Source organism: Pundamilia nyererei, unplaced genomic scaffold (assembly GCF_000239375.1).
Source record: "Pundamilia nyererei isolate P.nyererei 1_Seehausen unplaced genomic scaffold, PunNye1.0 scaffold00062, whole genome shotgun sequence".
In the NCBI taxonomy this organism is placed as follows: domain Eukaryota; kingdom Metazoa; phylum Chordata; class Actinopteri; order Cichliformes; family Cichlidae; genus Pundamilia; species Pundamilia nyererei.
The window spans coordinates 885,986-898,994 of NW_005187463.1; the positions used below are offsets into that span (position 1 = coordinate 885,986).

The window sequence follows — 13,009 nt, forward strand, 5'->3', positions numbered from 1 at the left end:
GGCGGGCCGTGCACTGTTTGACGTGAATTACCTAGTGAGTGGTTTTCATTTAGAAAATCAAAATTTTAATTTCTGGATGTATTTAGCAACTCAGAATGACTGTGATTGGCTGGTGGGGGTCATGGGCAGGTGAAGAGTGCTGAGTTTGGTCTTTTTATGTTTCTTGTGTGTTTCTAATTAATAAACAGCTGAATGGAAGCTCGTCTGTCCCACTTTTCCAGTCTCAACACGTGCACGTCAACATTTGGAAAATACATTTATTCACAGAGCTCATACTGTAGAAGTCTAACGTTAGAAGCATCGTGTGCAGTTCAGCCTCTTGAGGAGATCTGATGGGAAAGGTTTAGTCTGCAGATCTCAGAACACCTGTACAGAAGTTGACATGTGCAGGTTAAATATTCCAGGTGGTTGGTTATACAGTGTGTTAAACAGGCTCTCTCACTCAGATTCTCATCTCAGCAATAACTTGTTAATTCAAAGCCACGTTATTTACACATGAACAAAGGAGTTTGACACATTAGGCTTCACGTCTTATAAACCAAACTCTTTTGATCGGTTCACTCAAATCACAGAGCTCTATATTCATCCGTCCTAATATCTCAACATTTCAATACATTTGCCAGAAATTGTGGCTAAACTTGAACATCTCCCTATATTTTTTCCACCGTTTCAAACCAATACAATCCTACTTGAAGACAAAAAATCAAAGTGTCTGTACACCACTTGGGCAGGACAATACGGCTCGGTATTTGAGTGAACTGACCCTTTAATTTCCATTCAGAAGTGCTGGCTGCTGCAGTGAGTCATCTTTAGTTACCAGTGTCCGAGGTCATTCAGAGAGAAGTACCTGAGTCTGACCTGAGCTGGTCCAAGCTCAGGCAACTGAAGTCCCATCATGGCAGGCCGAGGGGGTGGAGGGTATGAACTGCCTCTAAAATCTGGAGGCAACGGCTTTAACTCAAGTGTCCGTCTCCTGTAAGCGCTGCACTGAATGTTGAGTCAGGCACCCCAAGGTTTTCTAATATATGTATTATCCACACATCACGGCACAGTGCTCACCTGCACTGTGACGGGTGACAAGGCTTCAAGACACATCACATGACAGCGTTTTGAAAAGTAGAGATGAGGAATACTGGACGAAGCACGTGAACAAAGTAAACAGCTGTGTATCAGCTTCTGATCTGCGCTCGGCGTGTTCGCCGTTAGATAATCAGCTGCAGTGGCACAATGACGTGGCGAGTTTTCTGTTCTGCGTCAGGATTCACATCATTTTACTGTTTGCTCATGAGTACATTCCTTATGCTCAACATTAGTCTTCTTTGAACATAAGCTACTATCATCAGCCAATGGGGTGCTGCGAAATAAACAATATAAAACAATTTGCATTTTTATAAAACTAATTACACATGCCCCACGTTTTAATTGTTTAAAATATAGTAGGTTTACAATAGTTAACGTGATTGCTGAAGCTCATCCACCCTGCAGTCGTACTCAGGAAACAGGTGTGTGTGTGTGTAGGTGTGTGTGTGTGACTGTAACTGCACATCAACTGCTAACATGCTCCAGTCCGCACGTCTCCATCTTCACTTTAAGCCAGCGTCACAAAATGTCAGCGAAGAGTCACACCGGGGCGGTGAGAGGGGCGAGGTGTGGGGAGGAGGAAGAGGTGGTAATGAGGATGACACGATCAAAAGTCTGTTTCACCAGCACTTCCTGCTCACTGAGCTTTCATCCCACCCACCCCCTCAAGCGGAGGCGTGTAGTTCCTCCATCCATCTGTCCTCCCTTCTGACGGCCTCCTTTAGGCCTCTTCCTGCTCGGGGAAGTTGAGGATCTTGCGGTGAGCTTGCCTCAGGTACTGCTGCTGTTTGAAGTACACCTTAAACGCCCCCTTGATGGCCACAAAGGCGATACCTCCCTGTAGGTGGAGGAAAGCAAAATGGTGTTGAAAGTGGACTTAAAGACAGATTCAGCTCAACACATCAAAGCTCTCCCCCCACAGCGGACTCTAGGAGGATTTACTTTAATTTCACACCGACTATCACACACACGACAGCATCTCATAAACAAACATGCAGATGATTCCTGTCTGTTTCCTGCTCAGCTGTGACCAGGAATGCTAGAGCACTTACAGATATTTTGGTTAAAAAGGATCATTCAAGAGTAAAGGTGGAGGTTTCTGGAGAGTGAAGCCTTCCAACCCAAACAGGAAACTGGCTCATTTATGGCAGTCTGTCTGAACAAAGGTGTGTGGATGTCTGAACGGCCAACCTGAATGAATATTACAGTGTATCGAAATAATATTCAAGCCGGGGCTGTTCTTCCAGTATGTGCGCCTGAGTGCAAACAAAAAATGAATCCATTCAATCAGCAAATGTGATGACTCATTAATCGTCACAGGAAGCCTGAAAATCGTCCTTCACTTTGTTTTATATTAGTTGTGATCTTATGGCTGGACTGCTAGGGGCACTTTCACAATTTCTCGAGTACACCGTTAATAACAGACTAAAAAGCAATAAAAATGAATGCTTATAGTGATCGTTTACTCTAAATAAACAGTATTTACTGTTGAAAATTTAAAAGCTAAGACTGAATTTAAACTACAAAAATCTATTTAGAAGAAGAAAAGTGGAAACAATTTTTTGAATCCTGACCTCAATACTAACCAACCAAACCCGCCGAGCTGAGGGCCTTTAGATTAGGCAGGAGTGTCCAAGCTGTCAGTGGTTGTGCTTGTGTAAAACTAAAAGTGTGTCGGAAAAGTAAAGCGAGGCGTCCACACTGGCACTTTGACTAATACAGCATGTGATAAATACTGATGTGAAGTTTCAGTCGTCGCCACTCTGGCTCAACACAAAAGGAACGAAGCACCATCTTGTGGGAATATTCATTAATTGCGCTTTAAAAGTTAATTATTTACAGTGGTGTGTTTTTCTTTTTTGTCTCACAGTGATCGATCACGCCGAGAACAAATAAAGGTTTGACTGATGATGCAGCTCATCTGGTCGCTCTCCTTCCTGCAGGTTTGCTAGGTGAGGACAAAGTGTTCAGCAGTATCAGTGCAGCCCAGATCGCATGAGCCGCTCTGGTTACCTTTCTGTCCTCCCATTTAAGGTTTCTCTTATGTCTAAATGGCTCATACGATGCACAATTAGGCCAAATTAGAGGAGGTCGTTTACTCAATAGTAGGGCTAAAACAAGGGGGTGGATATACTAGTTGTTTGTACTCTGCTCATCGAACCCCCTGCAGAACTATTGCTACTGTCAGGTGAGTCATACGGCGAGTCTGGTTGGACCCACCAGGATGGTCCTCTGCAGGTTCGAGTTGACGCTGCTGAACATGAGCTTCCCCACGATGGTGGCGATGGTGGGGAAGACCAGGGCGCCGCACAGGATCCGTGTGGCTGACACATGGTCTGCCAGGGGGCTGGCCTCTGCGGGGATCCGAGGAACTGGACAGCCGATCCCTGCAGACACACGAGTATTAGTTTTATTCCTGCATAAACCTGAGGGCGCAGCATAAACCTGAGGGCGCAGCTGCTGACACAGTTGAGTTTCAGAGGCTGAGGATTTATTTATTTATCTGTTTTGTGGCTGTGATGAAGTGAACACCAACCAGCTGCAGTGAGGATTTCTGTGATGGATGAGGAGACGTGTTTGAGGTGTTAGTAACTCTCCATATTATTTGTTTTTGTCTGAAACTTTTCTGCTATCATCAGGTTATGATAATCAAGTTTCTGACTCAGCTCCTTACATGGTTTTATATTATTGTCCTTTGAAAAGACATCCTGTCTGTCCAGCAGTGATGGCTGTTCTTTAGCAGCAGCAGACATTAGAGCATCATCGTTTCATACTGACAGTTACACCTGAGTAAGGTTAGACTCACACAGTGCAGCATACACGTAACAAACACAATATAAACACAGATACACATTCTCAGGATCAAACGTAAGGAGTGTGTCCTGACCAGGGAAGATGCTGTTGAGGATCTGCAGTTTGTTAGAGTACTTCCTCCACAGGCGCAGGACGTAGTCTTCCCAGCGGATCATCTTGCCGAGGATCAGCATGACAGGAATGGTGGGCAGCCCGATGAGAAGGAACAGAGGATCAGCCCGCTCCATAACATCCAGGCCCTCCTTATGGCCGACGACCTGGAGGAGGCACAGGAGATGGTCAGAGTGGCAAACAGCTGCACACAAGTATATACTAGATTTATCTAGTATATCTTTACCTGCATGACAGTGACTGCTCCATATGTGACAGCGGTCCAGTAGATGGAGCCCACCATGATGCCAGCTGCAGCAAAGGGGCCAGCCTTGGAGATGAGGCGGTCAGCCAGGTCCAGCACATAAACCACAGGACCTGATGGAGGCATCATCAGACTTAAGTCACAACTAAGAGAAATATATTTACCTATAACACGTAAAACTGTTGGCTAACATAAATATAACTGTTATCCGTAGTTTTAGAGAGCTACTTCAACCATTACTGCGTACTTCTGACTGAGAATCTGAACTTCAGGGATTATTATCCACTGATCTGATAATCCTCCTAATGTAATGATCATTTTGTGCATCAAAGGTCAGGAAAATGTCCCTCATTATTTTCCCTGACAGCTCAAGTTGTCAAAATATCCTCATTTCCAACCAATTAGATGCATCTCTCTCCCCTCTACAGAAACAGGGTTACTGGGTGTGCTGTGCTTGGAGGCGCATTACGACAGTGCAGTGACGTCAAAAGCAAACTTTCTTCCTCAGACTTTTCCTAAGTTTAAAGCAGGCTGTGTAAGGTGCACGCCTTGTTTTGCAGGTTTATTGACACTTAAGGAGGAGCTTCAAGGGCAGGGCCCACTGAGATTAAAAAGAACTGGGATGCCTCTCGACCAGCATGTAATAAGAAATTAATCTGAAGTTCAAACTTGCCTTTGGAGTAGTGACATCCCTGTCTGACACCAGGAGCAGGACCTTAAAAAACATCTCTGCTGCATTCCCGTCTCTTGCATTCTGGGCCCACTCGAGGGAAATCATGAAATATTTACAGGAAGGCAACCTGATTTCCTCACCCAGACAGAGCCATCCACATCCTATTAATAACTAGCCCAGGAGTCAGTGGGAGGGGAGCGGGGAGGCTGCCAGAGGGACTGAGCGCAAGACAGTGCTGGGCCTCTGTGTGCGTGCTGCTTTGGCACTTGGTAAACTGCAAAATTAGATCCACAGAGCACAGCAGTTTGGGCTTCCAGGCTCTGAAAAACCTACACTCTCAAACACCTTACTATAATATCAGTGTTACACATGCACGGTTCTCATTTCCAGCAGACGGTGACTGAAATCCTACTTCAGACAGAGATACCACTGCATCTCTTCTCTAGTTTAGAAATGAAGCAGTCAAGTTGTTTCAGAAACAGTGCTGAGTCACTGCTCATTATGAAAGCAGGACTTTGTTCAAGAACACCTTTCCTCAGGCCATGTCAGCAGCTCACTGATAAATATATTGCACAGCAAGTAAAAAGAGCCTGATTGACCTTATAGCACAGAAAGCTGCCATCACTTAGAGTTAAGGACAGCTGCGGCAGTGGGTTACAGGCCGTTACTGGGAAAAGGATTACTGCCAGGGCCCAGTCAGGCACAAGGACAGATTTCAAACAAACACCTGAGCAGATACATTTTTGAAGGAAGGGAAAGTGGTGACACATCTCTAACTACAACCTTAACAACATGAGCTTAGAGTAAAAGGACTCGGCTTCCTGAAATAACTCCAGGGGTGCCGTGAGGAGTTTTACAGTTTCTGGACTGGCTTCATTAAACTGTTTGTGCAGCCTGGCCACTATGAGGCTGGTGCCCGTAAGTACCTGCCACACGCGGCATACAATCCATCCACTGTTAGCAGTGCACGTATTTCTACAGCTGAGTGCATTCACTGTGCTGGTCTGTGCTAAATGTCTTTACTGCAGCGCTGCAGTCCACTTGTTGAGGAAAGAGCTCAAAGTGAGCGAGGTGCATTTATCACTTCTAAAGAGTATCCGAGTCTGAGACAGTTTTTAATGCAGCAGCTGTCTCTTATCTGCCAGCAGCCATTGATGCTTTCAGGCCTCCTGTTACTGCACCCGTGTTTGCCTTTGGGACTGACCTCACAATGCTCGAGAGCATTAATATGCCATATTTTGATGACAGCACTGGGATCTCTTCCGCTTTCTTCCTGCCTAAGCATTACGCCATCCCGGGCAAAGGGGACTAGACTGCCCTTAATGGCTGCTGGTAGCAGATTCCATAATTAAGATTATTAAAAAAGGAGGGAGGGAGAGGAAAGTTAGGAGGGGGCCCCGTGCAACTGCAATACCTCGGTAGTGGGCACACACATTGGCACGCTGTTCCAGCTCACTTGTTTACTCTCTGGGCTGAGTGTCAGAAAAGGAGCAGCAAGGACACGCCGTCCTCAGGAGTTATATAGCGAGCCAAATTAGCATGATGGGCTAGCTTTGGCTCTGCAGCAGCTGCTGGTGGGAGTGCAGCCAGAACAGCATATAGCTGCCCTGCTCTTTGAAGGCTGAAAAATGACTCTGTTCCCCCCCTCCGGGGCTGTAAGCAAGTGAAAAACAATCAAGACCTGAGTTAAGAGAAAAAAATGATGTGTATCTCAGAATCCACCCACTCATTTGCTCCAACAGCAGGCAGGGGTCCCCGCGCAGAGAGAAATACTGTGACCAAACCCTATCCAGCCTCTAGAAATGAGCTGGCCTCAGTGACCGGTCAGTGCTCCCCATCTTTACCCGTCCACAGATTTAACTCCACCCAGACTGAATGCTGTTATTGCTGAGCTGGAAAACTGATAGTATTCATTGGGTTCATTAAAACCAGAGCAAACACAGCAAAAAAGGAGTGCATCTGAGCTTTAACAGGTTTTGTGCATTAGGTGACCAAAGATACTGGGTCTCTGTACTTTATTGTATAATAAAGAGAACGAGGCTAGAATAAAAATTATGTGAGAGGAACACTGCAGCAATGATGCAGCAAAACCAAAAGCGCTGTACTCCTCCGCCTTGCTTTGAAGTGGACTAATGCCCAGCGTATCCTGCAGCCAGAGTCTCAAGTCCTCAGTCAGAACAAAGACAAATCTCATGGAAATTCAAACCCTGACAAAGCAGTCGTGTCAGTAAAAACCCTGCGTAACAAATCCAAATGCTTTGCAAATTCAGTCTGACCCAAGTCTGACGTCACGCGGTGCCACGAATGCAAATCCGTGAATCGCCACTTAATGTTTGCATGTGCTGCCCTGCTGGAAAGGAGGTACACGGAGGTACATCCTCTCCTCATCACCTAGAAACGCTGTGATTTCATGAATCCATCAGCAGCTCTGCTCATCTCCTCTGTCGCTGTGGGCCTTTGATGAGCTGCTCTGTTTGCTCTTTCCGTGACCCAATTTCACTCCCACTCCTCTCATCCAGACACATCCAACATCCCCGCACACCACCTCCGTCTGACCCTCACTAAAGGGATTTGGGGGTCGGTGGGTGGGTGGGGGTGAGGTAAACTCAACAAACACTGTGCACATAACCAACCACTACTCTACTATCCATTTCCTATTCAAACACTTTCAGCATTTAAAAAAATGCAAAAGTGAAAAAACAAAACCCCTAAAAACACATTTGCCTGCTATAGTACATTGCAGGAAAAAAACGTCTTATGACACACACACACACACACGCACGCACGCACGCTGTGGTGGACAGTGTGCTAACTGCAGCCTATTAATTCACTTCCAACTCTCAACCAGAAATTGGAATAAGTGACAAAACAAAGTTTAGGCTACTTCGTCTGCAGAAATCTTCCCAAAACATCCTGAGGCTAAAACTCCACCACACATCCTCACAGTCTGTCATCTAAACTGAAGGGAAACCAAAGAAAGTTACATCAAAGGCAACACCAACCTCAGCAAATGAAGAGTGATGGTGGCACGCTGTTTCTGTGTCATTCTCCGAGGGCAACGTCACCCAGCAGATCAGAAACGAGGAAGCTCTTTCAAAATAAACCGCTGGCCTATCCATCACCATGCTCTAAACCACTTCAGTATTTGAACACATGACTAAAAAACACAAACTGTGGAGTGGGCATCAGGAGACTGAGGGTAAACATTTAGCCACAAGTCACTTCTATGACTGACTTTTTTATAAAGAGCTGTCCAAAAATAACAAGCCGCAAAGCCATCATAATAATACGGCAGTGTGAGAAACACTGATGCAGTCAGTCTAAAGTGTCAATTCCACTGGCGCACTGTACAACAGAGGCTCAATTCATAAAGTGCCTCAAAGCCAGAACATGTGAGACACTAACATTAGATAACAAACATACTTATATATACAAAATTTCAATAAACAGCAAATTCAGATCAAACAGATCCATTAGGACAGTTCTGATTTCACAAACAGAACGAGCAGGGCCTGTTACAGCCAACAATCCTAAAGATTGTTTAAAGAGAACTGAAACACTATGAGAAGTTGACTTTATAACTTACTGTATGGATATTTTGTTTCACTTTTACTCAGCTGCTACATATGCTGCACATGGACAAGACGTTACCACGTCAGAGCCCCAGTGAAAGCTAAACTATGATATCCATTTCTATCTGTATTCTTTTTATGCTTTGGGGCAGGGGTCTCAAACCTGTGGCGATTTCCTCCTCTGTCTAATGTGGCTCCCCATAAATCTACTAACAGGAAAATGAACAATTTCCAACTGAACCTCAACAGCAGTGGCCAAGAAGTTGCAAAGAAGGGTTGAGAATTTAACTGGTTTAACAATGGTTTTGCAAAGATGCCATTCTTGGCCATTCTTTCCCCGTTCACATATTTTACAAAAATAAATATTCCTGAGGGAAGGGGATCAAACTAGTTTGTTATCCACTGATTATTTTGTCACAATTTCTACCAATTTCACAACCAACCTTGGTAGAAATTGCCCCATATTGACTGCATGCTTTTGTTGTCTGCAGAAATGTTTCAAATTTGTGAATAAATAAAACTTGGTCCATAAAACTTTGCGCTACTGAATGTTTTTGGGTTGTTTTTTTTTTGTTTTTTTTACTTCCAAGTACTGATTAACTGTGCTTCTAGGAATTGAGTCAATACAAATACAAAAGGGCTGTAGACACATTCACATATACCCAGCAACCACATTCCAATAATGAGCTCGTAGATAGAGGTTAGACAAACACTTGAGGTTGGAGAAGCATGCACAGAAGCTCCGCTTAAAGCACCAAAGTGAGTGACAGCACAGCATTGGTCACTATAAATATACATGAACCTGTTTACCAGTTGGGCCCAACCTGTTGCAGGCTAACACTATGTTTGCTTCTGTCTCAAATTTCAACGTCTCACTCTCTATGAAATGGCAATGGGCCAGGGGCTGATGGGTAACCAAGTGACAAGTATACAACTTGAAATATGCCCAAGTCTTCACATCCAGCAGCAAAACATCTAACAGATAAAACCAACTTCCCTGTGATGCAACTGCAGTGTGTTCTGTGAGAGTCGTTCACTGTCTTACTGTATGAAGAGATCTGAGAAAGTGAGCTGTGAGCAGCTTGTGTCCAAATAAGCACAGCTCTGCGTGCTGTATCTTCACTGGGTGAGTCATAGCTTTTGAGAACAATCGAAGCCCTCGCCACTCTGACGTGTCGAGCTAATTGAGGCAGCCGCTGCTGGTCAGTCAGCGAGCACGCCCCTGTTCGTCGTCACAATGAAATGAAACATTTACCCAGATCGCCACAGAACTTATGCTGGATCTCGAGTAAATAAACTGAGGCAAGACAAACTCAACAGTTCCCAGAGTTTGGATACAGTTGCAGGCAGTGACTCAAACAGGAGTTTATTTACATGGAAATTTGCTCTGTAATTCTGCTTTGATGTTGACAACTGCCAGAAAGGCTGTATGAGAGCTCAGCAATACACTATATTAAATTTAGATTTGTGAACAAGAAATTTATCTCAGCTTCTCAGCATGGCGTGGGGCTATAAGTTAACCATCCTTATATTTTAACCATGCTGTACATCACACACTACTCTATAGGATCTAAAGCCTTTCAATTTTAAATGATCCTGAATATACCTGATCCTCATTTTGAAAATCTATGCCACAGACATAAATCACACATAGCTTCAAAGACTGGAGTACTGCAATCACTCAAAGTTTTGCAGTAGACCTTGAAAAACATAGCTGAAGGAATAATTATCCTCTTAATTTCCTCAAGCACAGAATCCTCTCAGCCCAACAAGACAACAAAAGCTAGTGACATTTCGAGGCCATCTCATCACGCTTCCACAAGGTTTTATTTTCAGAGAAATGCAACCCACCCAGTTTGGGAAAGACAATGAGGTATTCTGCATTGCACTGTGGGCAGGCTACGCGTGCTGTGCTGTTGCCTCGCTGTTTCTCGTCCACCCAGCGTTGCAGGCAGGTCTGGTGAACCCACTTGGTGGAGCCGCGGCAGCGACACGGGCGAACCCACTCTGCCGTGCGGTCATCTTCGTCCGTGGCAAAGCACACCCAGCAGCTCCTAAAACAAACACACATGCCCAAATTCAGGATGAGACACTGAAACAAACATGGCTGCAAAAAATAAATAAAAAATACTAGCAGCCACCAGCTGTACCCCTCAGTCTCCTAGTAGACAAACTTATGCCATTAATTTCAAAATCGTACGTCACCTTGTTCTGAAGTTATCGCATTCACAAGATTTTCAGAAAACTTACTCTGACCTTGAGGTGAAGGTCACTGAGGTTTGAACTCGTGTGAGATTTTTAGTAGATACACCTATGGTATCAATTCGAATCTCCTACATCACCTCATTCTCTGCGCCCCATCAGCCTTGTACAGCTGAAGGGTAAAAGAAAGACATGGTTGTAAATAGAGCTGCAAATATTGATTATTTTAGTAATCGAGTAATCTTATAATCTAATAATTCAGTGTCCAATCTAACAACCCTCAGGTCAGTGGCTCAGAGTTTAATGGCTAATGGTTTGGGGGGTTTTTGGCTTGTGAAAAAAACGTTGGTGTTTTTATATTTTTAAATATTAATGCAATTTAATGAATATAATGTTTTATAATATTTCATTTTTAATCTGAAAAATGTTACAAAAGTCTTGAAATTAATATAGTCTAGAACACCCTGTGCCCCCCTTTAGACTCACCCCTGTTTGCTGCAGGTATCTCATGTAAAATAGGACGGCTGCTGTCAGCCTTCATTGAGCTGTATCATTTAAACATGCTATCAGACCAAGTTATCAGTTCATCTGCATATTTTAATACAGCTTCTGGAGACTTGGTGCAGATTTTTCTCTGTGTAAAACAAACGGCAGATGATGGAGCAGCTACAAAGTGCTTTGATGAAGGACTCCTGCTAGCTCTTTACCAGTAATGGTTTTAATGGTGATTATAGGAACAGAGTTGTCGTTTTAGATGCTAGAAACAGGTTTTCCTTCACTCAACCTGTCAAGACTTTTTATTGACTTCTAAATACGTTTGCATTACAGGTCTGTTTTTAGTCAGGTGAAAGGCTCATGTTTACATTATTTAATACACATTTAAAGCATCGAAACAAAGAATTTGTGTTGAGAATTTTTTGCAATCAAATTATTTGAAATACTCAAATTGTTGCAGCTCTAAAAGTAACAACAATTTATCACAACTGAATGCAAGATTTAAAAATAGAAAAACTGATTAGACGTGGCTTCATAATTGTGACTGATACAAGAGACAAAATGACCAGAGTCTATGCTGAATGAAAGCTAGGATTACATTTAAGTGAACAAAACAACTACACAGACGAGGGTGAGCCCCCAAAGTTAGAATATCTTGCATCTGACAATTAACAGGCTTAAAGTCATGGAGCTGTATGTGTGTGGTTGATGAGAGAAAATCTGCACTTAGCAACAAAAACTATTGTGACTCAGTTTTTGAGCCGATGAGACTTATTTGGACTTCTTACCGTGTTACCACAGTCGTTTTCAGCATTCACACAAAGCTGATAGAAGTAGTTAATAAAGTCTTTCTTACAAGTCTACATTGGGTGGCCTTGATGAACACACCCCCACAAACAGCATTGCTCTGTGTTGGTGTCTCTACATGAAATCAGCCGATCAATACATAAACCCTATAGGCAAACAAGCTGCAATGCTGACTGAATCAAGCATATCTGACAAGAAGTGTTCAATGGACACACAGCAGCTCAAACAAACAGGCCCTTCACCCTGCCATTAGAATACAAGACAATTTCCAAGGGATTGCATTTCAGATCACATCAGTGTCAGCTCCCTTTTCTAACAAGCATTGGTAAAAGAAGCAACCTATGCTCCACATATACCGACTCTCTACTTCCGTTGATCCTAGCCATAGCTACACATTTCTGACTTTGACGCCAGTATTATTCACAATGCTACTCATACACTGAATCAACAGGTCAGTGTTCATTTTGACAGCTGATTTTATTTTAATTCTTTTTAGTTTTACTCAAACTATAGTATTATTATCCTAAATCTAAAGTGATTCAGTTGACTAAAATATAAAGTGTAAAAGCTTGTTGTGTTTTTACTGGTGAGAGTGAATCCACACAGTTTACAAAGCATCTTATTTTCCTTGACTTCAAATGTGAAATGTGGGTATATCTCCACTCTTCTCTTCCTCCCCAAGCTTGTCTTGTTGTTGTTGTGAGGAAAAAAAAAAAGTAATTGATGAAAACTATGACAACGTAATTCAAGCCAAACCACATTTTATCCCGTGACATCTTCCTTCCCTGTTCCCTTACATACAGAGATGGGAGTAAACCTTCTCTTTACTTAAGAAGCGCTGTACCTCTTAGGAAGGTTCTGCTGGTATTTTACAACCTTACCCTCCTCCACTGCAAAGCAACGCAACATGTGCAAGACAATTTGATATCGAACTTCCCTGACTAGAACTGGGCGATATGAGATTTTTTCATATCACGATATGTTTTTTTCATTTCAGGCGATAACGATATC

General features: G+C 43.4%; 1 protein-coding gene across 1 annotated transcript in view; it reads right to left on the reverse strand.

Moving 5' to 3' along the window:
• Nucleotides 1-109: 109 nt before the first annotated feature.
• The window catches only part of marchf5 (membrane-associated ring finger (C3HC4) 5), a 24,140-nt gene continuing 11,240 nt past the window's right edge, over nucleotides 110-13,009 (reverse strand). The window contains exons 2-6 of the mRNA XM_005735093.2: nucleotides 10,346-10,548; nucleotides 4,232-4,362; nucleotides 3,968-4,151; nucleotides 3,301-3,467; nucleotides 110-1,918 (exon numbers count right to left, since the gene is read on the reverse strand). Coding sequence (XP_005735150.1) covers nucleotides 1,802-1,918; nucleotides 3,301-3,467; nucleotides 3,968-4,151; nucleotides 4,232-4,362; nucleotides 10,346-10,548 — 802 coding nt within the window. The 3' untranslated portion in view covers nucleotides 110-1,801. The remainder of the gene's footprint in view (nucleotides 1,919-3,300; nucleotides 3,468-3,967; nucleotides 4,152-4,231; nucleotides 4,363-10,345; nucleotides 10,549-13,009) is intronic.